This window comes from Lynx rufus, unplaced genomic scaffold (genome assembly GCF_022079265.1).
Source record: "Lynx rufus isolate CCGP_SWC_20201006 ecotype Redwood Valley unplaced genomic scaffold, mLynRuf1.p SCAF_4, whole genome shotgun sequence".
Taxonomy (NCBI): domain Eukaryota; kingdom Metazoa; phylum Chordata; class Mammalia; order Carnivora; family Felidae; genus Lynx; species Lynx rufus.
This window is the reverse complement of record NW_025814856.1, coordinates 125,516,529-125,542,308: the sequence shown is the minus strand read 5'-3', so window position 1 is coordinate 125,542,308 and position 25,780 is coordinate 125,516,529. Positions and strand designations below refer to the sequence as shown.

Sequence of the window (25,780 nt, the reverse complement as noted above, 5' to 3'; positions counted from 1 at the left end):
CTAATGAATGATTCTAAAATCTTCCATTAAGATGGTTCTCTTCTTGGTTTAAAAAAAAAAAATCACTGTATAAGCACAGTCAATGAATGTGGTCCGTGTATTCCTTTAAAATTCTGGAGCTGCGGAATTCTTTCTTTACCAGTCATTAGGCCTCTGGTTGCCTTTTGAAAAAAGCAAGCAATGCTTTTCTTACTTTTCAAGTAAGAAATGGTACAATGAACAACACATAAATACTCCCCTCTCAAACTACCAGGTTTATCTTTGTGATGAACTGTAAATCCTTGCCTTTCTTTTCTCTTGAATGTGATTAAAGTCATTTTTATTATGTGGTATGTTAAGGAGCTCATCTTGGATAGTTAGAACCAGAGAACGCTGCCAGAGACACTCTGTGTCTGATTTTAGAAAATACCTTAGGACAGTCCCTCAGACTTTAGTTCTCACCTCCAGAAGCTAACTTGTAGGTCCTGGGAAGGTAACAGTGAATTGTAATCTGGGTCCTATGTTTGAACGTCCTTACAACCTTAAGCATGATTTCAAGTAGTAAAATGGCATTCATAATGCCTCCTTCCAATAAATGACTGATCATTATGTTTGGCTATAAAGTTAACAGTAACGTCCCCAGTGCAATCGTTGTCGGATCACAGCCCCTCAGAACCACCTTACCCGGCAGGTGCATGCAGTGCAGTTATCATAGAGAAATGAAGATCCGTTGTCATAAACATCACTGCGAAAGAGGCAGCTTCCAAATGGAAGGTCAAACACTTTCCTCTGACCTAGAGGGAAGCAACGGCATGGTTAATGCAAGACAGAAGCCAGGATTTCCCACTTTGTCATCAACAATTCTATCACAGGACTGTTAAACATTCTCACAAGACCAGGTAAATCTGGTGCACAAAAATAGTCCTCGGCCAGATGTTCCCTGGAGTAATTAATTTAGAAAGTTTTTATTATAAAGAGCTTGACTCCACACTGAATCTTGTAAGTTCAACAAATCTTTATTACCATCATAGTGAACCAAGATGACCAGATCTATTTGACCTGCCCTCGTGGAGTTCACAGTCTACCGGTGAGACAAACTCACAAAAATGATTTAAATACAATATGGTAAGTTCCAGAAAGAAGACAATCTGGGAACTGTGGGGACAGGGAGGACAGAGAAGACTTCTTGGAAGATGCAATGCCTCGACTGCATTTTAAAGAATAAGTAAAATTATCCAGGAAGTAGGTATTGGCAGGGAAGAGGCACAGGAAGTCAAGCTATTCCAAGAAGGACTAGAATGAGTGAAAAGGAGAACCAATGATATAGCATCTCAGCTGGAGAAATTACAAGTCCATTGGTATAAAGGATGGCACTAACTCAAAATGCACATAGAGGCAGAATCCAACCCACATGTCAAGTGCCCAAGCTTTCACAGGCATCACACTTCTGTAAAATTAGCTTGATTTTCCCTGATATGAAGATTTGATTTATGATCAAAAGGTCCAAAAAGTAACCCCAAACAAAGAATGCAATCCAATTTCATCTTTTCTTTCAAATTGTGAGCTTCTACTCCCTGGAGCATATAAAAACATCCCTGACATGTTGCTTGAGTCAAGCAACATGTTAAGAAGATGAAGATTCATAATCACTCATTAGATTTACAACCACACTCTTTCTTCTTAAAATTTTTTATGTTTTATTAATTTTTTTGGGGGGGGAGAGAGAGAGAGAGCGAGCGAGCAGGGGAGGGACAGAGAGAGAGGGAAACACAGAATCCAAAGACAGGCTCCAGGCTCTGAACTAGCTGTCAGCACAGAGCCCGACATGGGTCTTGAACTCACGAACCGTGAGATCATGACCTGAGCTGAAGTCGGACACTTAACTGACTGAGCCACCCAGGCACCTCCACACTCTTTCTTCTTATAGAAAGATTAAAAGCAAACTCTAGTTATCAGGAGGCCCAGTGAAATGCTGAAAATACCTACAGGCACATACTAAATGCCACTCTCAGAATTCAAATTGTTGGAATTACCATTAACAGGAATCACAAAAAACGCCATCTTCCTGTTAGAGTCAACTTCAAGGCTAGGATACGGTATAGATGCAGAATTAAATTACTAGCTTGGTTCTTACTACCAGAAGTAAACTTGCCTCAAAAGATGACAGTGAGTTATAGTCTGGGTCCCACATATGGACTCCCTAGTGACCTTGAGTAGTTCTCCAGGCCTCACTTAGTTCACTTGTAAAATGGTAACAATAATGCCTCCTTGCAGTAACATACCACCCTCTCTGCCTAAAATGCTAATATGAAAAAAAAATAAAAATAAATAAATAAACAAACAAACAAATAAATAAATAAATACATAAAATGCTAATATGAAAGTAGGCAACCAAAAACACTTTCGTGGTTAGACAAAATCTAACTAAATGACTGTATTTGCTCCTAGCAAGTATTAATAATCCAACTAAGACAGGCATTCTTATGTGCACCCCCAGGTCCTGAGTTTCTTGAAGCTTGTGGAAGCTTGCAGACTAAATTAGAGGACTGCCTGCAAAATACAAAATTCTGCCTTTCTCTAGATTTTCCTTTAGGCCCTGAGGCATCAGAAAGCTGTGTGCAGGCCATCTACTCAATTATTTCAATTAAGCGATGTTTAAAAATTGGGATAACCTGGTTTGCCTTTTTCTTATCTTTCATCTACATGTGCTTCATGTACTTTATAAGTGACCTTAATTCCTTTTAGGCAAGAGGCAGGATATAGATACATAAATATAGTCTAGCTTCTTTCCCTACCAATGAAAATACATTTTATGGTTGAGCTCCACATTATTCCTCAGAGGACCTTTCACCTCTTAGAATGAACTGCCCCTTCCTGTGTTCCCATAGCTTGGAGCTTTTACTACATTTATAGTACCCAATATTGTGGCATAGATGGATGAATGAGTAGGTGAACAAATGGATGGATAGATTGGAGAACTGATGCACTAGTAGGTCACCAAATAAAAAGACTCTTCAATAATATCCCCCTGAAAAAAATATGACCAACTACTTACCTTATCACTCAAAGATAATTTTTACCTAAAAATATTGATGTAAAGTCTTTATCATAGAGCCTGGAATTCCCTAAACAACCCCAATAAGTGGCACATGATGAGTGTTATCGTTATTAGCGGTGGTAGGATTCAAATATGATCCTAGGCTGTGTCATTCTAAGAGGTGCATTGGGTGCTCAGTATACACAAACGTCTGATGAGTCTCTTCATTGAAAATGAAAAAAGAGAGCTAGAGAATGTTGCAATGCAAAAGGCTAAGGTATGTCATGTAAATGAATCCTGTCAAAGGAATATGTCATAGCAAATTGGTGTCCAACCAGCCAAAAGTCTGATTAGTCTAAGATTTCAGGATCTAGAAAGTATCCTAGTGTTTCCTTTTTTTTTTTCCTTTCTGTCTTTTGTTGTGTGGGTATATTTCTTTTTACCCCCGAAGAACACAAAATCTTACCGTAGTTCCAAAGTCATCATGGCCCCAAATTAAGATGAAACATTCAAAAGAGTGGTTCAGAGAGTCCACATTCAGCCTAATTTAAGCCATTTCTACATTATTCCACTGGGGTTTAGCCTAACCAAAAACGGTCTCATTTGGGAGAATTAAGATTTTTAAGTTTCCTAAGACTTACTGTTCCTTTTGTAGTCTGTCTTATGACTACAAATGGACAGAAAAGTCTGCATTCAATACAACAGCCATTCCTAATATGAGAAGCTTCTGAGTTGACTCAGCACATCCATAGTATGGGCTTCAAAGCATTAATCAAGTCTACTTATCTTCAATGTCAGGCCCCAAATGCCACCTCTTCTGTAATGACTTTCCTGCTCAGACGGAATGCTGTGTCCACCATGACCAAAAGCATGACGATTTCAACAACAGTGAACTGGCTAACTCTATTCCAGGAGTACAAGCACACATTGGCAACCCAGGAAGCACACGTATCAGTGGAAATGTCTTTAATCAGGCATGTATAAACAATTTTCTTTTGTTCTTTTAATTACTTCATAGTTACTTAAAAAGTATTACATGCATGTGTGTGTGTGTGTGTGTGTGTGTGTGTGTGTGTGTGTGTGTACATGCAGCAAGAGGGCAAACATTAGATGAAGGGTTGACAGGTGAATCCTGTAAAGAAAAGAAAACTGCCTTAGTTTAACAAGATACCTTTATTCAACAAGTTGGTTGTAGAAAGACAGACTTTAGACTATGGCTGTGATAAGCTGGGAATGAAAAATATCAATCAACAGGAGATTCTGGAATTGAGAAAAGCAAGCTATGAAAGAAAGGAGAGAAGATTCAGAAAAAAGGGTGTGGACAGTAACTGATAGGACGCTGGAGCCCAGATACACAGTGACATTTTCCTAAAGGCATAATAGCTGAGACCTCTTAAGAACAAAGGGAGGATCCATTAAGGATCCATTTCATGTTGTTCACTGTGCTCCACTAAAAGGTAATCACCCTCACTGACCACAAACCTTCAGTAAAATCTACTACACAAGTCTTGATTCAGTAGCACCACAGAATGTGAAAAGACTGGAGGGGAATGTACCTGCAAGTACAAAATGGCGTTGAAGGAGGTGGAAGAGGAGGAGGAGGAGAGGAAGATGAAGTGGAGGTGGAAGAGGAAGAAAGGAGAGAGAGAAGGAGGAGGAGAAGAAGGAGGAGGAGAAGGAGAATTAAGAGAAAAACAGCAGAAGGAGACCAAGCCAGGGGTGACTCGGAAATGTATTAGCCTCCTCAAAGATCCCTCAAGATTCTAGTGGGGTTGCTGGAGGATTTTAGTGGGAGATGCTCTATTGTATTCACACACTGGGTCAGGCTACTTTTCTTTGAATCTTAGTCTGACCTCAACTAACTCAAGAGTTTGAAGATCATGTGTAAGAAGCTGACATTCGGATTATAAACAAGACCTAAAGGATCTCTTGCCCTAGAGACTCTCCATCACAGGCTGTCTCTTTCAACTGGCAATGTATATGCCTCTCTCCACATCACCACGGAGGCTGGGCAGCAGCAGGTTACAGCCTGGGCTTAGGAATCACAGGAACTCATATTCAGGTATCAACTCTGTAACTCACCAGCTGTGCCACCTTCTAGGAATCTACTCCCTTCTCCTGCAATAATACTAACCACAGCATGTATATTACATATCAGAATGATATACTTAGCACCTATACGGCACAGCTTCTTGAGAAAATTCAATGAGAAAAAGCATGTAAAGTGATTTTCATAGTACCTAGGAAATAGTAAATGCTCAATAAAAAATAGCTCATTCTCCTTTCCTGTTCGCTACTTTTCATTGCTCCCTTCCAAACCTCTTGCTTTTGGTGTCATCCTCCTGCATACTTTTGCCTCTAAAAGTAACACTAGTCTATATTTTTCCATGTGTTAATTTCATATGCCTTTAAAATACTAATCATTTCTACCAATTGTCATATGCCCAATGAAAGACAGTTTCTTCAATACTGCTCTCGCCATCAGGGGTTATCATCCCAAGTTGTCTGGTGAACCAGGTTTAGAGATTCGAGGAAGCACAAGAGAAAAGAAACACCTGTAGAGACCTCAGACAAGAGATAAACACCGGGCACACCTTACATTCCTATCACCAGAAAAAGCAGTTATTTCTAATAAGCCATGAAACAGGACAACCTGAGAACCCCAACATAACAATGTGAATGAAGACTCTCAGCAGAAACTCCCAAGAATAAATTACATTGTTCTTTTATCTGAAAACAGTCACTCACCCAAACATTTAGGGCAGCACTGTCCTGGGGGAATGTGGCTAAGGTGTTGAGGACAGGAGAGAATGGGACAGACTTCTCTCACGCACTGTGTCCTGCCTCCCTAAAGAAAAGAGAGAGAGAAAAAAGCACATTTAGAAAAGTAAGTGCATTTATACTGTATAATCAAGATACCTGAAACAAACCTAGGGTCTTCCCTGGTATCGGGTCCTTGGGGTGACGGCTTAGATCTGTGTAGTTTCTCCCAACTATCCTTTTTCCTTTTATCTTCCCTGGAGGCCACATGAACTGTACCCTCGAAAAGACTGTCCCTGAAGAGATTATTACAGAATTACCTCTCCCCACCCACCCACCACCTTTCTTTACCTTTTTCCTTCTCAAGACTAGTCAACTATCTTCATTGGCTTGAGATTGGAGGCTTCCAGTACTAAAACTGGGAGAGTCTTAGGCAAACCAGGAAAAGTTGGCTTCCCTTTCCGACACCCAAGCAAGCAAAGGAGTCCTCTGGGCGTTACTGAGGCTTTTCCTCCTCTTTTGGACCCTCATCTTTCTGTAAGTTCTGCAGACATCTTCCTCCAGGAATACTTCCTTTTCTGTAACTGCTTAAAGGTATTATTAGGATGGCTCTCGGAGGTTTAGATTTCATGAAGCAGCCAATCCGCTGAAAATGGATATGCTGCCAATATTCAGAAGAACCATTTCACTGAATTCACTCAGCTAACCAAACTTTTCTATCACAAGTAGAAGGCAAAAGATGATTGATATTGGAAGGAATGGCAGAGGCTTAGCAGCCTATGGGAGAAGTTCTAGAGCTTTCAAATTTTTCCCTGCCCCTCATTCTCCACCTTTCCTGTCTTCCTTTCTGACATCCATTCCTTCCTTCTTTATCCCAGCATGCCCCCCTTTCTCTAGCCATCAGTATCTCTCCCCTCTTTACAACTTGAAGATGCAACACGCCTACTCCCCCTCCTCGATGCCTCTGCCGTGGTGTCTGTTTTCCCAGCCTCAGCAACTTGTAATTGAATCTTCAGAAAGCTGGGCAGGGAAAAAAAAAAATAGTGCTTTCTAGTCAATTTACACCCAACACCTTTGTAAGGTTCATGTGAAAACTATCCTGTGCAAAATGAATTGCTACTAAATTTATGAATAATTTATTTTTTTTTTCAGAAAATCAGAAGATTTGGTAAATAGATCACTAGACAAATGGAATTTCAATGGATTGGCTTCTCTGGGATTTGAGCTAGAAAGCAAAGGAGTAGACCCTCAGGTACCCGCTGTCTGAAACCGGTAATTTATATCTCAAGGGGCCTCAGGAAATGAGGAACTCACACTGTAAAGAAGGGAAAGATTCCCTGCGGCATTTCCTCACACCTTCTCCACCACTTTATGCAATAACACCAGACGTTAGACGTCTGGATCAAATTCATGCCCATCCTAGCATACTGCTGCCATCCATTGTTTCTGCTTTCCCTTCCTGCTCTTGCCATTTTTATTATTACAGTTTATTTTTTGGTAGGGGTGGATGAAAAGGGTAGGACATGTTATGTCTTTTTAAATATTTATTATTTTTAAGCCACTTGAATGTCAGATTCTTCCCCAAACCAAGAGAGAACATACAAAAATACCACAAAAAGCTCTTCTGTTGTTTTTACATTATTTCCAGATCAGCAAGAATCACTGAAAATCTCCTAAGAATCCCTGGCTGTTTTCTGTGAGGTTCCCTCACTCAGCTCTGCATAATCCTAAAGTCTGGCCTTTCACCAGACTTCAGAAGCACATAACCTGAGTCTAGGTCAGACACCGAGGTCTGCCCCAGCTTATACATAAACCACAAAAGTTAAATCTAGAGGGAGGACAGAATGCTTCCCTTAACTTTTAATTTCAAAAAATTTCATCTGCAAGCAACTTCCTAAAATCATGAAGCCTCGGGCCACATGAGGCTGCCTGTGTGTTGGCTTCTCTTAGGTGCACAGAGCACATATTCTTTTCATTGATAGTCTCTGTTCTTGTTGGATCAGCATCTATTTTTCAAGCATATTTGAAAGTCAAAATTTTTACGAAATATTACATAATTGCATAGGAGTTAACTTGTCCAGCACTTCGGAAAGCTGGCAGAAGATTAGGTGGGCTCCAGTAATTTTTCTTACAATAAGGTCAAAGAGCGGATTTTGCATATATAATACAAATGCAGTTTGTGTTTCCCAAGAGCCCCTTAAAGTAACTTGAACTGCATTCTGGGTTTGCTGGTTTAGTCAAGTTTTATTTTGTTTGGGTTGCAGGATCGTGGCACAGCCCAAGTCCCAAGGCTGCGTTCCAATTAATACCTCCAAAGAAAGTGCCAGGCTATTTCGGCTCACAACCTGCTTCTGTGATTTCAACTCAGCAGGGAATCTGGTTAAACTATGAGATGTGGCTATGCTGTAAACTAAGAACGTTAAAATAGCAGAAGTGAACATTTCTGTTTCTAAAAATGTACTAATTCCTACTGTAACTGCACTAACTCCGGCTCTGTCAGATTAGCACACTCTTTTTAACCGGACTCCCTGCCTCAGCTCTCTTCCACGAACCCACCTGGAAAGTTCCATATGGCCAGGATTCATTTCCAACATCCATCCATCATTTCATTATTTGATCAAATAGTTGTTTAAGGCCTAGATACGCTGAGGATACAGCGGTGAATATAACATACAAAAATCACTCACCTTATGGAGCCTATGTTACCATTGCGCATGTCCCCATGCTAACGTGGAGGATGAGTTGCCATTGCATTTGGGATAAAGTTCAGGCTAAAAGTCAATTGTAGAAGCAACTATAGCCTCACTAAAACCTGCTTCTTTTTCTCCTGACATAGACCAACACTACATTTCTCAGACTCCCTTGCAGTTAGGCCTTACGACTGACTACGTTCTGAGCAACAGGAGGTGGATGGAAATAAATAACACGCTTCTAGGCCTGACCCATAAAGGTCTCTCACACTCAGTGCTCCACACTCTCACTTTCTATCTCTGCTACATGGATAACCACCTGAATTGAGGGGATATCAATAACTCTGCACAGAATGGAAAGAGCTTGCTTCCCTGGGTCACCATGTGGAAGTCTATCCACTAAACACTCACAATGAACTATTAAATGAGCAAGAAATAAATTTAATTGCATTAAAATACTCAGATGTGGGGTGCCTGGGTGGTTCAGTCAGTTAAGTGTCCAACTCTTGGTTTTGGCTCAGGTTATGATCTCACAGTTCATGGGATCAAGACCCGTGTCGGGCTCTGTGCTGACAGCGCAAAGCCTGCTTGGGATTCTTTCTCCCCATCCCCTGCTCGCACACATGCTCTCTCTTTCTTTCTCTCTCTCTCAAAATAAACAAACTTTAAAAAAATAAAATAAAATACTCAGATGCATTAGATCTTTATTACCACAGTTAGTCTAGTTGGTCAAGATACCCCATAACCTTCTCTCCCATCTCCTTTCCTCACAATATCAACCTGGAGAGGAGAGTCCATTATATATTTTTTATTGTCCCCAGGCACGTCTGAGGCCTTCCATCTTCTTCATATGTACCTCTTTCCTTCTCTTCCCCCATCATTGACCCCTACAAAAATCCTGCTTCATTCAAGGTCAATTTGGGGCCTCTTCTCCCCTGTGAAACCTTCCACACCCCTTAATTTCCCAGTGACCCCCTCTATCTTTCCATATCTTTCCCTTTCTCATGTATATTCCTGTATTCTTGACACATACATAGAAGTTTAATCTGGCAAGATGACACTGGTTTTGCCTTCAAGCTAGACTTTGGTGACAGCAAGGACCTTTGAGCCTAATATCCTTCAGGAACATGACGGGCTCAAGGAAATAACTCAGTAAAAATTTCTTAAATGAAAGGAAGAGCCAACACACATGATGGGCCCTAAGAATCTAAATGAATTTCTCAAATCACTGTGAACTACAGGATGCTGATAAGCTGGTATAGTTTCAGGGCTGTCTGCGTCTACTTACCTTGTATCTCCTTGGGTTTTACACATTTTAGGTACTAACTAAATGTTTGTTGGTGCTGATATATCAAAAAGCAACACTCAACTTCACCTTCTAAGCTGGCAGGATTTCTAGGACCCCATGTGTTTTGTTAAATGTTTGAAAATTTCTATATGGTTAAAATACACAGGGACTAATCACTATTCTCATCTGGTCAACAAGGAAAGGAACTCTGGGAACTTCCACAGTACTGGTGAGTTACGATTTCCACCATTTTTCTTTAGTTTGTTCTTTACAGGTGGTCATTTGTTCTTTACAGGTGGTCATTTGGTCATATCCAAGTGCTTCTCCAAAAGTGGCTGTTTTTAAAAGAAAGACATGAAACTTGTCCCGAGTCTATTTTCTACCCCCTTATTTTTGTCTTAGCTGATTTAGTCAAGAACACAATTGCTTGGTGTGAAAGTTTACCCTAGACTAGCAGTCTTGCTGCATAATAAAATCTATCTTCCTGAATATAGTAATGAATGCAAGATGATAAAACCACAGCCATATGCATGCAGGATTCTTCCCCCACCCCTGAGGACCATTGAGAACTGAGGGCTGGAAACCATACTGTAACGTATGACATAGCACTCATCCCTTGAACAGCATGCAGACTTGGCTCCCCAACAGGAGGCGGGAAGCAGAGTAGTACATTTCTAACCAGTTAGAACTGGTTAGAATCAATTATACTCAACCACATTCTAGAAGGATTTTTTTCCCCCAACGTTCAATTGTTTGAAGAGAATGGAGTTCTCCATTGATTCTAGATGAAGGTGAGAACAGGGGAGAGAAGACCGAGAGGGGCTAGTATAGGGGAGAAATATACCTTGAGTGCAAAGAGATTATGTGTGACCCACAATTCTTATATCATAACAGTCAATGAATGGTACAAAGCTGATTTGTGAATAGAGTACCCACTCTGAATTGCAAATTGGGTCCAAAAACTTCACAAGAGGAAAAGGATGTCCTTATCCATGCTTCTTTTTGGCCTGCAAATTTATTTTGGTAAATAAATGGCTTTCAGAGCATGCCAGTTACTTCCATGGGTCTTGGTATTTAGCTTCCCCTGTTCTTGGCCAGTGTAGAACAGAAAAAAATCAAAGCAAAGATGGGCAGTAGGTAAGCTGTCCAGCTGAGAGAGCAGGAGTAGAGTGGACAATGGAAGAGAGAACACCCCAAATTGTAATGAGTGATGAGCCTACTTAGAGAAATGTATTTATAGATATGGTACATACACAAGGACACATGTATATACATATACACATGCTATATTGACATATATGTATATACCACTACGGTATAATAACTTGTGTGTGTGTGTGTGTGAGAGAGAGAGAGAGAGTTACTCACTAGACCAGAGTTTTTCAAATTTGGCATTATTAACATTTGGGGTCAGAGAAGTCTCTGTTTTAGGGAGCCATCCTGTGCATTGTAAAATGTTTAACAGCATCCCTGGCCTCTATCCACTAGATGCCAGTATCACCCTTTGTCCCCTGGTTGTACCAAACAGAAATATCTTCAGACATTGCCTAATGTCTCTGGAGGACAAAATCATTCCCAGTTAAAAACCACTGTACTAATAAACCAATGCTTTCTCAAGCCACAGCCCAGGAACCTGCATTTTTAATAACTTTCCCAGATGAATTAAATGCTGCTATCCAAGGCACTGCATTTTGCAAAATGTGTCACTCATATGAGCTTCTAACAAGCAGCATTTAAGGCTTATTAACCTTGTGAGTTCCTCCAGCAGCTAGCACATATCCCAGCTTATAACTGTGCTCCAGACGTGTGTTCTGAGTGATAGAGCACATTTCTCAGGTGGGGGAGTTGTCTCTGGGACATGAGCCTACTTCACCTCGCTAGGGGCTGGGGGCCACTTTTACTCAGGCTTGTGAAGGAAGAGGGCAGCAGGAGGAGAAGGGAAGATGCAGTTGTGGTTGAGGTTGATGGGGCTGAATTCACCAAGTGGTTCTGTGCTGAGACCAATGCAGGCTTTATCATCGTAATCTGTGAGGACTCTGGAAACTGTCTACCCCAAGAATCTGAACATTGTGCTACACATGGGCTTATGTTTCCAAGTGATAAAGTACAATTTAACTTTGATTCTATACACACAGAGTCCAGAACACGTCAGCAAAAGCTTGACCAAAGTACCTATTCTGACCCATAAAAATCTTGAGCAGTCACCCTTGAAAAGTGTCCCCCCTGGACTAACAAAAATAAAACCCTTTTATCTTTCATACCTATTCAAAGAACCATGACCTGATGCTCTGTCTTGAGAATCCAGCCTAAAACAAATTCCTTTTATTTTTTCCATCAATTAACGTCTCCAAGTCCAATTGTATTGTTGTTTATATTATTGCTCTGGTTTCCTATTGCTGCTATAATAAATTACCACATAAACTCAGTGGCTTAAAACCACACACATTTGCTATCGTACAGCTCTGGAAATCAGAAATCTGAAGTCAGTCTCCCTGGGCTAAAATCAAAGTGTCAGCAGGGCTGGGTTCTTTCTGGAGACTCTAGGGAAGAATCTGTTTTCTTGTCTTTTCCAGCTTTCAGAGGCTGCCAGCCTTCCTTGGCTATTGGCCTCCTTTCTTCATCGTCAAAGGCATCAACAAAACATTCTCAAAATCTGTATGACTCTGACCCTTATGCCTCTGTTCAAAAGGACTCTTTTAAGAGGGTCCATCCAGATAATCCAGGATAATCTCCTGTCAAAATCCTTAATTTAACCACATCTGCAAAGTCTCTTTTGCCATATAAGGTCATAGTCATAGGTTTTGGGGATTAGAATTTGGATGTCTTGGGGGTCAGGGGATCCATTATTCTGCCTACCACATATATTGTTAAACAAATGACATTTAATTTCACTGTGCCATCCCAGATGTAATATTTCAGGCCTAATGTGACTACGAAACACTAAAATCACCCATTCTATCAGCCTTTCCCTCCTTGAAGAAGCTAAATCCCCCCCCCTCCTTTTTTTTTTTATCAGAAAGAAAAAGATAGTTAAGAATCTCAATTTAAATCCTGGTCAGGGCTCCTGGGTGGCTCCATCGGTTAGGCGTCTGACTTCAGCTCAGATCATGATCTCACTGTTCATGGGTTTAAATCCCACTTTGGGCTCTGTGCTGACAGCTCAGAGCCTGGAGCCTGCTTTGGATTCTATGTCTCCCTCTCTCTCTGCCCCTCTCCTGCTCACATTCTGCCTGTCTGCCTCTGTCTCTAAAATAAATTAACATTAAAAAACAACAACAGCAACAACAAAAAACCCCACACAAATCCTGGTCATATGGTTGCTGAACTGAGCAAGTTCACACCCAATTACTGTTTGTTCTTCCTAAGCTCTTCCCTAGTCATTTCATTGTACCTTTCAGAAGGTGATATGCAACTCGGACAATCTGAATTTCACATCCTACGCACTCTCTCTTTATTGTTATAGGCGACTCATAAATGTCAATGGACATCTTCAGGAGCAACGTTTTAGGTGTTAATAATGTAGGAAAGCTTTCCTGTTGGCCAATAGGCCCCTTCAGGGTCAGCACGCTGGCCATGCTGGTGAGCACTCATCCCCCAAGCTCAAGCTCCCACCACGCAGTATGTTGGCTGTTCACCCTCTGGCCTATACTGGTGAGCCCCGTAGGGACTTCATGTCCTCTGGTGGCCAGACAGATGACTCCCAGAGAGTTTGACTGCTCATCATATTCAAAGACGCTTACAGAAGAATGCCTGTACTGGCATCCTCACGGGTTTGCACGGCCCTACAGTGAGGCCTTAGCCTGCTGGCAGCATTATCAGGCCAGCTTCCAGCAGATGCAGAAACCAGCAGGTCCAACTGGGTTGTGGAGACAGCGCTGGGCTTAAGTGCACACAGAGGCAGAGCCAGAGTTTGCAATGGTGTAAAATAAATATTAGATTCTTAAACAACCAGGTGATATGAATACATTTACTACTGTTTCTCTAACTTCATTTAATTTTTTTTAATTTTTTTTTAAACGTTTGTTTATTTTTGAGACAGAGGGAGACAGAGCATGAACAGGGGAGGGTCAGAGAGAGAGAGGGAGACACAGAATCGGAAACAGGCTCCAGGCTCCGAGCTGTCAGCACAGAGCCCGACGCGGGGCTTGAACTCACGAACCGCGAGATCATGACCTAAGCCGAAGTCAGACGCTTAACCGACTGAGCCACCCAGGTGCCCCTCTAACACCATCTTAAAAGGAAGTTTCCATATTGTGTTTGCTTAGGTCTCACATTTAATGGTAAAATTTGCCTATATTCCTCGTTGAATCCTCGTTCTTAACTCTGTCTTGTCACTCAGCTGAATGGCGGATTGTTGTTCTTGTTTTTGTGTTTTCATGTGCTTGCTTTGGAAAAGAAAATTTTGAAATCCTTCCTCCTCCCCACACCCCACTTCACACAGAGGCTGACACACACATTGCTGATAAGACTGGAACACCGTTTGGGGCGAATTCCAACTGGTTCCGGGTTTCCACAAACATTTTACTGTATTCTTTGTCTATTTTAAAAGCAGGAAAATAAGACCACCCTATGGGACCACGCTCAGATGAAACCTCTAAAGAAATGCCCTGGGAAGCAAGGGATGGGGAAGGCCCTGTGAATCGGAAGAGGTTGGCCAGCAATAGTATGTTTGGTGTCTACAAGCAGGCACTGAGGGATGGCTGGAAACATAAGTGATCTTCCCTGAGGAATGTGAAAACCCTTCCCAGGGCTCACAGAGCAGAGCAGTAGGGGCTTACTGATAAGGTCTGAGAATCTGGTCCTGCGATGCTGGTGAGCAAGGGTGTCCTCCCTCTCTCAAACAATCGATAAAATAAGCAAATAAATCCACAAGAGAACACCCTCCTACTATTGCAGATTCCAAGGGACCTCCCAGACCACCCCAGTAGGATGCTTCTCAGCTACCACCCAAAAAGAAAAAAAAAAAAGGAAAAGAAAGAAAATGAGCCCTTTTCCTTTTCTTGCCTTTTTTTTTTTTTTTTTTTTAATCAAAGTTCAATCTTTCATCCTCGTGTAAGTAGTCAAAGCCGTTACAAGCCTACTGCTGACACATCAAACGCTTTAGCTTCAGTCTGGCCTGCTTCCAGGAAGATGAAAAGAACAATCATTCAGAACTCACACCTCCCATGAGTTATGAACCATTCCTGAAAGGAAGGAAATAACCCCACCGTGGAGGAGAAAGGGCATTTTTCATATTCCTCAGGTTGTCCACACCACAGCAAAACTGGAGATGCGTGGAGGAAGAGGCCCCATGAGGGCTCGACAGGGGCAAGTCTCTACAAATACTGACCCCCCAAGACAGAAAGCCAAGTGTCACTGAGGAACTGTTTCTCTGAAACCTTTCAGCTGACTTTTAAGTTTGGCTACCAAAAACAGTATATGTGCACCACCTGTCTAATATATTGTTTTATTTTATTTCCAATGTTTCGTTTGCATTTATCATTTGCCCCAAACTAGGCTGAGAGTTTTATCTTCCACAAGTGCCTCAGTCTTCCTAGCTCCACAGCAAAGCCACAGTAACATCACAAGTGTTTGGTTTTCACTTAAACACCTACTTGGAGGGTCATGAGCTAGAGCTGAAAGTCAATCCAATATGTGTGTGCTCCAGTAAGGTTTCCTGAGGAACAAAATTATCTGTTGTCTTGAAATGAATTAGTCCTAATTAAGGTCTATCTGGATCACCTCACTGTATTGACAAAATTATACTTAACAAGTCTTTGGGATATTTCCTAAATATGGTACGCTTGAACACCCTGCTAAAAAATAAGATTACACTTACACTTCATTTTCATTTCTGAATAGCAGTGGGCTAGTCATAGCATTTTGGCTTTCGTTTGCCCATTCAGCAAACATTTGAGTTTCTGTGTGTTACATTTAGTGGTCTTTAAATAAAAAATTTCAAAATCTTCATTCAATATACATTACCTTTTACAGGTCTCTATTTTGTATCAAGTGACAATTTCCTGAAATTCTAACAAAATCTAAAATGGTTAAGTAAAATATGAAGGAGTCCTATAAACACCCTGACCTCCATTAAGGGGCACTGTCCAGGGAGACCAGAGATTTCTGGCACTATTCATTCAAACTAGGGGTGCCCCTGGGGATTGGTCTTCTCAACCAATTCAAAGTTTGTGTTCTGAGACAAACAGGCTACAACCCAATCTTGGCAAGCTCTTGTGATGATCATAATCTAGGCCAAAAATTATCAAAGGAAAAGAAGTATACAGGCTGTTGGAAACAGCTGTGGAAGGGGTGGGAGGAGGGTCCCAGTTTGAGCCAAAGCTAGCATTCTGACATGTCTGGGCAAGCCCAGTGAAAGGGAGAGGTTCATCTACTTAGCCTCTGGTGAGGGGAAAAAAAAAAATCCATCCTAAGGGAGAAAGAGATTAACACAACAGAATCATTGGTTCCAAAACCTAATCATAGAAGCAAGGCGTTATTGCAAATACAACTTGGCATCTGTCACTCAGTCATCCCAAGTCCAGTGTCATGGATGGCTGTGTTGGTCCTAGGGGAGAAAGATACTGGAAATAAAGCCTAAAAATCTGTGTCCTTGAAACCTCTGACATTCAAATACAGACCCCACTGATCTTGGATTCCTATAATTGAGTAAACCACACAGAAAAGAAAGTGTTCCTGGTCCTTCCCACTTCCCCTCCACACTTTATCATCACAGGTCTCCAGGGTATTAGCAGCGATGTGCAATCAAAGCGAGTGGAAATAGTAGCCATGCTAGGCTGAAAAGCAAAGTGCCTATGACATGGTGGCAGTGCTAAAAAGAGGAAACAATGGCAGACAGACCATGGTAGAAGATGGACTTTTATCCAGTCCAGGAAAATGAGATTTCCTGTATCATGAACTCTGACTTGCTGAGAAGACTGGCAATCAGTGTCCAACATTGGACAATATGAAACAGCACCTAATAGACAAGGCAGGGGTATATTCTCTGACAAATGGATTCATATGTTGGTCAGGTCGAAAGAAAAAGTGGCCTTTTACAGAAAGAATGAATTATATTAAATCAATCTTGAGGAATAACATCAGGCCAGGTTCAGAAGCATTATCTTGTAATCTTGGCCAGAACATGCTACAAAGAGGCCAGAAAAGGGAAGATACCTGTGTGAGGTAGCATCTGGATGGAAAGCTTGCCTGGCCATGTATAGCTCTGTAACTGTGACAATACCTCAGCAACCACAGACATTTTTTTCAAGACGGATGGAGAACCAGGCCTGGACAGGTCAAATCCTTAACCTTATAGAGAGGAATGGAAAAAAGCTCTATCCTACAGAAAGGACTGGGTTCAGGACTGGGTTTTTTAGGCCATAGCTAGGACAGCAGTTCAAGTGCTTGTCAGAAGTTCCCTAAATGCTTCAGTGAAAACCAAGGATAGTCTCCATAGTTCCTATGAAACTAAAGGAAGAAGAGTGGAAGGCCACCTTTGATTGGAAATCAAAGGAAAGCCAATCCACTTAAAATAGCCACCAGGACTTTAGTGGTGAGTGGACCAGACACAAGCCCCTCAGAACATGCCCAGGGGCTCTCTCTAAAGACCAGTGTTGGGGCGCCTGGGTGGCGCAGTCGGTTGAGCGTCCGACTTCAGCCAGGTCACGATCTCGCGGTCCGTGAGTTCGAGCCCCGCGTCGGGCTCTGGGCTGATGGCTCAGAGCCTGGAGCCTGTTTCCAATGCTGTGTCTCCCTCTCTCTCTGCCCCTCCCCCGTTCATGCTCTGTCTCTCTCTGTCCCAAAAATAAATAAACGTTGAAAAAAAAAATAAATTAAAAAAAAAAAAATAAAGACCAGTGTTGAGGGGCGCCTGGGTGGCTCAGTTGGTTAGGTGGCCAACTTCAGCTCAGGTCATGATCTCATGGTCCGTGAGTTCAAGCCCTATGTCGGGCTCTGTGCTTACAGCTCAGAGCCTGCAGCCTGTTTCAGATTCTGTGTCTCCCTCTCTCTGACCCTCCCCCCGTTCATGCTCTGTCTCTCTGTCTCAAAAAAAAAAAAAAAAAAAAAGTTAAAGACCAGTGTTGAAGAGGAAAATATGTGGGGGGCGGGGGGGGGGGGGGAAGGACTAGGACTCGGGGAGGCAATGGTTCAGAAATATCAAGCATTTTATTATACCAGGCCAACTGGAAGATGATGGCAATGTCTTGAAAACAGGCAGATTAAGTGAAAGCCTACTTACAGAAGATGAAATATCCAGCCCTTTTCTCACCAAGAAATCCAGTGTTCCCACTGGTGAGGATGATCTACTGAGCCTTTTAAACCGTCTAGTCTCAGATGGCCTCTAGGCTCGATTCTTGTTTGCTTTTTGGCAAACCCTCCCAAGCAGACTCTAACTTTGAAATCACAAGTGGCAATTCTCTAGGATCAATTCTGCCTGGAAAATGGTTGCCTTCAACATTTATTGCAACATTTTATCACAACAATCATAAGATATGCCAATGGTGGGGGAACTTGAGCAACCACAAGAAGGTAAGGATTCAAAATCCACAGTTTTCAATGGGTCTAATGGATTTTACTTTTTTTTTTTAACTTTTTTTAATGTTTGTTTATTTATTTATTTATTTATTTATTTATTTATTTATTGCATTTAAATAGAGAATTTATTCTTTATTTTTTTTTAATATATGAAATTTATTGTCAAATTGGTTTCCATACAACACCCAGTGCTCATCCCAAAAGATGCCCTCCTCAATGCCCATCACCCACTCTCCCCTCCCTCCCACTCCCCATCAACCCTCAGTTTGCACTCAGCTTCCAAGAGTCTCTTATGCTTTGGCTCTCTCTCCCACTCTAACCTCTTTTTTTTTTTTCCTTCTCCTCCCCCATGGGTTTCTGGATCCTGGGTTTTACTTTAAAAAGCAGAAGAGGGGGCGCCTGGGTGGCTCAGTCAGTTAAACGTCTGACTTCAGCTCAGGTCATGATCTCACATGGGTTCCAGCACTGACAGCTCAGAGCCTGGAGCCTGACTGATTCTGTGTCTCCCTCTCTCGCAGCCCCTCCCCCACTCACACTCTGTCTCTCGAAAATAAATAAAATGTTAAAAAAAAAAAAAGCAGAAGAGTTCTCAAAAGTTGGAAATGTAAGGAGCAGTGCTAGCACCAGAATTGTTCATAGCAAAAATTTTAAATGACTCTATTCTCAAACATTCCTAATTCCAAAGGGTACACAGGAATGGAGGAGGGGACTCTCAGTTACACACATATTCCAATGCTATAGGCAAAAGACTGAAAATCTTTGTAAAGAGGCCATTTCTTTCATCTAACATTTATACATAAGGTATCTGCATTGAAATACGCTCAAAACTCCAAATATGATCTAACATTAGAGCTGTAGAAGTAACAATCCCCATGAATGTGGAAATGATACTAAACTTCAGATAATGCTTTTTTAAAATGCTTATGAAAACCTAGTTCATGAAGACATGAGCAGCTCTGTGCCTTAAGCTCAGTACAAACCAGGAAAGTTTCCAGATTCTAAATCAAGAAGGAAAACTGGGAAACCACATGATTCAAAGGAACAAACCCCTGTAAGGGCTCCTTCTGACTCCAGTTCTAGCCTTCATTACTTTGTGCCGAAGTTACTTAACTTCCCTAAATTTCAATTTCTTCATCTTTAAATTAGTAAAACAACAGTACTCAGTGTCACAGAGTTCATGTAAAGCGTAGAATAAGATGATGGAGGAAAAGCTTTTAGGCCAGTGCCTGGTGCATAGTAAGTGCTCATTAAATGTCAGCTCTTAGAAATGTTTAAAGTCAAATTAATTTTGAAGCCCAGCCAGCTCCATAAATGAATAAATGAGTAGCCTTGGGCAATTTATTTAATCTGAGTCTTGGTTATTTTATTACTAAACAATACCATTTTCCCCACAAAGCTGCTGTGAAAATTTTATGAGTGAATATGCTTTAAGTGCCCAGTACTTGTACTTGATCTATAAAAGTTACTGATAAAAATGAACCTTCAGCACCCTCACCCCCACCCTGCTTTCTTTAGGATCCTCCATTCAAAGTATGTTTCACTGGCCAAGAGAACAGGGCTGTGAAAGGTATAGGGCTGTGGTGGCTTTTCCTCTGAATTAGTTGGAGAACATTTGTGTTTTTCTTGGCACTAGGAACACATGGGGTAGTCTTTGGGGTGCACAGTAGTATATACATCGCCCATGTATTTGCATAAAGTTTCAAAGCACTTTCTTGATATATGCAGTATGACAGCTGCTGTCACAATATATTTATATAAGTTCTACACAGATTTTATAAAATAAACTTGCAAATGTTTGTTTTCCTAAGGAGGGGTGTGTTTGGGGGGTTGATGGAGATAATCATTTCATCTCACTCTAGAAAGTAACACATGCTGGCACGCTCCCTTGCTGTATTGCCACAAGAAGGCTGGTGTTCCCTATGAAGACGTGAGGCAACCCCACAGATACAGTAGGTCACTCTATAACCATTTTTTTTTAAATGCTTTTTCTGGAAAAAAGAGCATTAATGGGCACCATAGCCACAATCCATCTAAGGCCTAATGGGAATATGAAATAGGTGGCTGTGACTTTCAGCACCCAGAATCCCTCAGGCAAACTGTCATAGCCCCAGCTGACTTTCCATCTTTCCATATGATGGAGTTGATGTGAAAGACAATGACAATTCCTTACCAACATATGCCAACGTTTATCTCCGCCTTCTTTCAGAGCACCAGAAGAACTGTCTGGATTGCACAAATCTTTCCCTCAAAGACGTCAAGGTAATTTATAATCAAATTATCTTCTATAGCATCTCCTAAACTAGTACTTTGTGGAATCCTGTTTCATAAGAGGTTACTAGGGCTTCCATTACATGACTCCTATAAAGAAAGAGTAAGGTTGTGCAAAACAAAGTTAAATAGCTTTCTTTATTGCAAGACTTTTCTTATCCTTCAATGCATATGGATATCCAACAGGGACATTATAGGATATGGTGTTTCTCAAACTTATTTGACCACAGAACCCTTTTATCATGGCATCTGAACATATTCCAGTACAATATAATGAGGAACACAATTCGGAAAACGCTAGTCAACTACAATTTACTGCTATATACCTGTCCTAAGTATCTACAGCAACAGGGTCTTTGCTCTTCAGGCAAATTTCTTGGCGACAATTTTTGGTTAAACAAGTTCTTATATTGAGCAATCAATATTCTTTCATTGAGCAAGCATTTCCATCTCCTCAAAGCCTTCCCCTCCCATAAATACTACATTATATAATATACTCTTCAAATTCAACATTACATTTTGATAGATTCCTAAAACCATTTTAACAATGTTTTGCTTTATTTTTTTTTTTTCATTTGAGGGATACTATCAATATAAGTTATCTCAGGATTCCTGTTAATTTTTTTCAGGATTATCTTGATTTTTTTTTTCAGAACCTTTACACATTTTACTATAGAAGAAAAGAATTCTTGACTTCAACATGGCCTTTTTCCAATTCCATAAACCAGGTCACCCTACCAATATGTGGCATTTCTGGAATATTTATAAATACCATAGTATGAAAACTACCTCCCACATCCTCTGAAAACATAGCTGGCTACAAATTCCCCAGGCAGACTATGTGGGATATGTGGTTTCCATGCCTTTAAAAGAAGGTATTTGTAGGATATGCTAAGGAATATTTCAACCAAGTCTTTCTCTAGTTTTTGGGAGCAGGGGGTTTTGTTTTGTTTCGGTTTTGGTTTTGGTTTGGTTTTTTGCCTAGCAAACTTGCCCCTCAATACCTGCCTCTAGGTGGCCTGTAAAAAGTGACATATTATAAACAAACAGAACTCTTATAGATTCCTCAGTAGGTGGTAATGGAAGAAAACAAACATCCAAGGGAAAGGCTGTTTACCTCTGTAACTCCCTTTAGATGAGACCACATGGGACTACAAGTGAGGCCCTGATAGCCCTGGGCTAGGTGAGGTCACGTAGCTGTGCAAATGGAATTTAAAAAGGCAGGAGCTTTGGGGATCAGGCAAGGACACCAGACTGGGAGCAGCCAGAAGGATCAGTACCCTTCCCAGTGTCTCTCTTCCACTTGTGTCCAGTGTTTTCAAGAGGCAGGGATCAAAATAGTATGAATTTCAATCTCTAGCCCCTTATTTCCCTGATATTGAAATTAAAATAATATCAAAAAACATTATTTTGTTAAATGTGAGAGGTTTGAAGCAGCTTCTCCATTAATATTTTTCATTTTTACTCATGACCTTCAATTTTGTCTCAACATGCATGGGTAATTTTATATCCACAGTTCAAGGACTATTTTTTATTAATTTATGCCTCCAGTGCCTATCATAATATATTTTTCTAATAAATAATTACAGTTTTTGTTGACAGACTGCAATACCATTGGGTAATCTACCTTTTCACTCAAAATCCTAGCAAGCAATTTTCATGATTTTTTCATAATTAACATTTTATTGCCCATTTAATATTTCATTATGTTGAGGATATTCTTTACGATGAACTCATAAACACTGTTCCAAATTCTAATTCTCTTTAGTTTAGAAAGGTCTCAGACAGAATCATTCAGGCTAGTCACCATATCCCCAGCTGGCTGTCCATCTTTCCATAAAAAGGAGTTAGCTAGATGTGAAAGACAATGAAATTTGTCCATAACTACACATCGACTCCTCTCTTCCCCTTCAGGTAGATGGAGCCCACGCGTGGTGTCTCCTCTCAGGCGGACAATGTGCATATCTGGGAGTCTCTAGATTGGAGTCCAGCAAAGATATCTTATGGGCATTTCTGGACAGACGCACAGGAATCAAAGGGCAATCGTAATGCTAAGAAAACTGGGAAAGGGGCAAAACATGATTTATATTTAAATTAGACATGGAATTCTAATCTGGGCTCTATGTGGAAAGCCAACCTTAAACTAGTGGTTTTCTTTTTTTTTTTTTTTTAATTTTTTTTTTTTCAACGTTTATTTATTTTTGGGACAGAGAGAGACAGAGCATGAATGGGGGAGGGGCAGAGAGAGAGGGAGACACAGAATCGGAAACAGGCTCCAGGCTCCGAGCCATCAGCCCAGAGCCCGACGCGGGGCTCGAACTCACGGACCGTGAGATCGTGACCTGGCTGAAGTCGGACGCTTAACCGACTGCGCCACCCAGGCGCCCCAAACTAGTGGTTTTCAAAGTTTTGCTTTTCTGTTTTTGTTTTTGTTTCAGTTTTTTTTTTTTATCTCAGTATCCCTTTACAGTCTTAAAAACTATGGATCCTATCAAAGAGTTGTTGTTTACATGGTCTATGCCTATCTACCAATATTTATTGTATTAGAAATTAAAACTAAGAAGGGCACCTGGGTGGCTCAGTCAGTTGTGTCCAACTCTTGATTTCGGCTTAAGTCATGATCTCATGGTTTGTGAGATTGAGCCCCGCATTGGGCTCTGCACTGACAGTGAGGACCCTATTTCGGATTCTCTCTCCCCTTCTGTCTTGCCCCTCCCCTGCTTATGTGCACTCATGCGCTTGTGCTCACTCTCTCTCTCTCTCTAAGTAAATAAATAAAAATTCAAAAAAAAAAAAGAAATCAAACTGAGAAATTTCTAATGTTTATTTACTTTTGAGAGACAGAGAGGAGAGAGAGAGCGCGCGCACGCGCGTGAGTAGGAGAGGGGCAGAGAGAGACAGAATTCAAAGCAGGCTCCAGGGTCTGAGTTGTCAGCAAAGAGCCAGATGCAGGGGGGCAGGGGGGGGCTCTTACTCATGAGCCATGAGATCATGACCTAAGCCAAAGTTGGAGGCTTAACCAAATGAGCCACCCAGACACCCCAAAACTGAGAAATTTTTAAAACTTGTTCATTTTAAAAGAACAAAAATCTATTGCATCAACATAGATAACACATCTTTATGAAAAATATCTATACCATTCAAAATAACACAAAACAATTAGTGAGGGAAGCAGCACTATTCTGCGTTTTTGCAAATCTTTTAAGGGCTAGCTTAACAAGATATTGAATTTTCCTACTCGCTTCTTTCAATTTATTGTAATGTGTTGTTTTGGGTGCAGTATATGAAGAAACTCCAGCCTTACACAGATTTGTAGTCAGAAAATAGAGGCGAATTTTAAGAGCCATTTCATATCATTGTGGATACTCTTTTTTGATGCTATACCAAAATTCAACAATCTTAAAAGTTGGTTGTAATGTGAAATTCAAAACCATATCTTATAGGTTAAGTGGAAATTTTCCCCATGCATGATTTTGTATCACTATGTATTGGTCATTTGGAAAATATTGATTTAGGTAGATCTCCCAAATGTTGGTACCTTTCATTATCAGATATCAAAAAGAAATTACATTTATTAATACCATCTTTCATCTCTTCATAAAAGTCTTTAAATATTAGAAATATGTCAAGTTCGCAGTGGCAAATACAAGGTTTCCAAAATTCTAATTTTCACATGAAAGCTCAAATTTTTATCACTGATTTTATCACTAGACTGCCATTTATTTTCTTTTAAGTGACACTCCTTTTTTTTAATTTTTGAGAAAATGTCTGCCAAATGCCTAGTCTGAATAATTTGTCTGCCCATCATTCTTTCAAGTAAAAATGGAATTCCCTGGAAAAAACATGCTGGCTCAGCTCCCAACTCAAATAAACACATAAGTGATTTTCCTTTAGATATCCACTGTATTTCAATATTCAGCAGTATTTTTTTCACACTTCTCATGTTAAAATGATGTGTATTCAAGAGTAAAACTTAATAAAAACAATTTTTTGTTTCATCCAAAAAAATTTTAAGTAAAAATGGCTTATAAAAATTTTTTTTTAACTAAGAGTACCTGATGGTGACCAATATAATGACCACTTTGGTGTCACTGCCTTGATCCATGCTAAGGCTGTAGCACTTTTACCCGCTGTCAGCGTAAATGTGAACATAGCAAAAAAGGCAAAAAGTGTTTTAGTATTATGATAAAAATAGTTTTAAACTCATAAACCCTCTGAAACAGTCTTGAGGACTCCCAGGGGTCCATGGATTACACTTTGAGAACCACTGACTCGAATGCCTTGACTTTCACATTCTTGAGGTCTACCTCCATGAAGTAATTCTTATAACCATGATAAACAAACCAAAGGATAGCAGCACACTTGGGTCACAGAAATGAACTCTATGGTCCCTGGGAAACACTGTACATCATCACTTACGTCGGCAAATTCACTTAGTGGACTGTAATGCCATATGGACTTCGGAACAACAAAGGGATAATCAACACCACCCACAGAGCCAGCCAGATATGGGCAATCAAAGCTTGAAAACACCAGTTTTGCTCCAGTAAAACTGTCAAGGATCCATATTAGTCATTTACACCCATATTTTCAGATATTCAATAGAAAAAAAAGAAAGCCTTTTGTGTGGGTAAAAAATGCAGTATAAACCCAGGAGGCAAGACTGAGAAAGAGCAGATGCTTGTGTCTCTAGAGTTTGTACTTTTCTCTAAAAACACATCTGTCATCAACTTCAACCTAGAAGACCAACAAAGTACTTTTATAAATAAACACAGTGGCCATTTTCATTTTAGTGACTCTGAATTCTTGGTATTCAATCTGATGGCCGTGAAACACCAGCTAACCCTCCTCCAGTATGCTTTGGGGAGGGTGTCTTCACAAGATGGTCACTGTCTTGAATAAACCAGAACCTACAAGAATCAGACCTGATGTGCTATAGTCAACAACATGGCATTTTTAGCTACTTGTTTAGAATTTCCGTCTAAAGAAAGATATATGAGAAGTTTCCACATTCCTCCCATTTCAAAACCCAAGAAATCCTTGCATTAAGTTGACTCACAAAGAAGAAATAATCCAGTGGAGAACCTGTGATTCATAAAAATGATGGTGGTTGAAATGTTTCATTGCCTAATAAAGTCATCCTTTGACTCTACCTGGTCCTGTTTCCCTACCACTGCTCCAAATCTGTCTACCTAGAGCCATGACCCTGTCCCAGTTCCTACAGCAATCAGGGCAAAAGAA

The 25,780-nt window shown here is 40.7% G+C and overlaps 1 protein-coding gene across 1 annotated transcript in view; it reads right to left on the bottom strand.

The window, feature by feature from the left end:
- Positions 1-25,780, bottom strand: part of BMPER (BMP binding endothelial regulator) — a 251,126-nt gene that overhangs the window by 111,598 nt on the left and 113,748 nt on the right. The window contains exons 7-8 of the mRNA XM_047096890.1: positions 5,765-5,864; positions 664-773 (exon numbers count right to left, since the gene is read on the bottom strand). Coding sequence (XP_046952846.1) covers positions 664-773; positions 5,765-5,864 — 210 coding nt within the window. The remainder of the gene's footprint in view (positions 1-663; positions 774-5,764; positions 5,865-25,780) is intronic.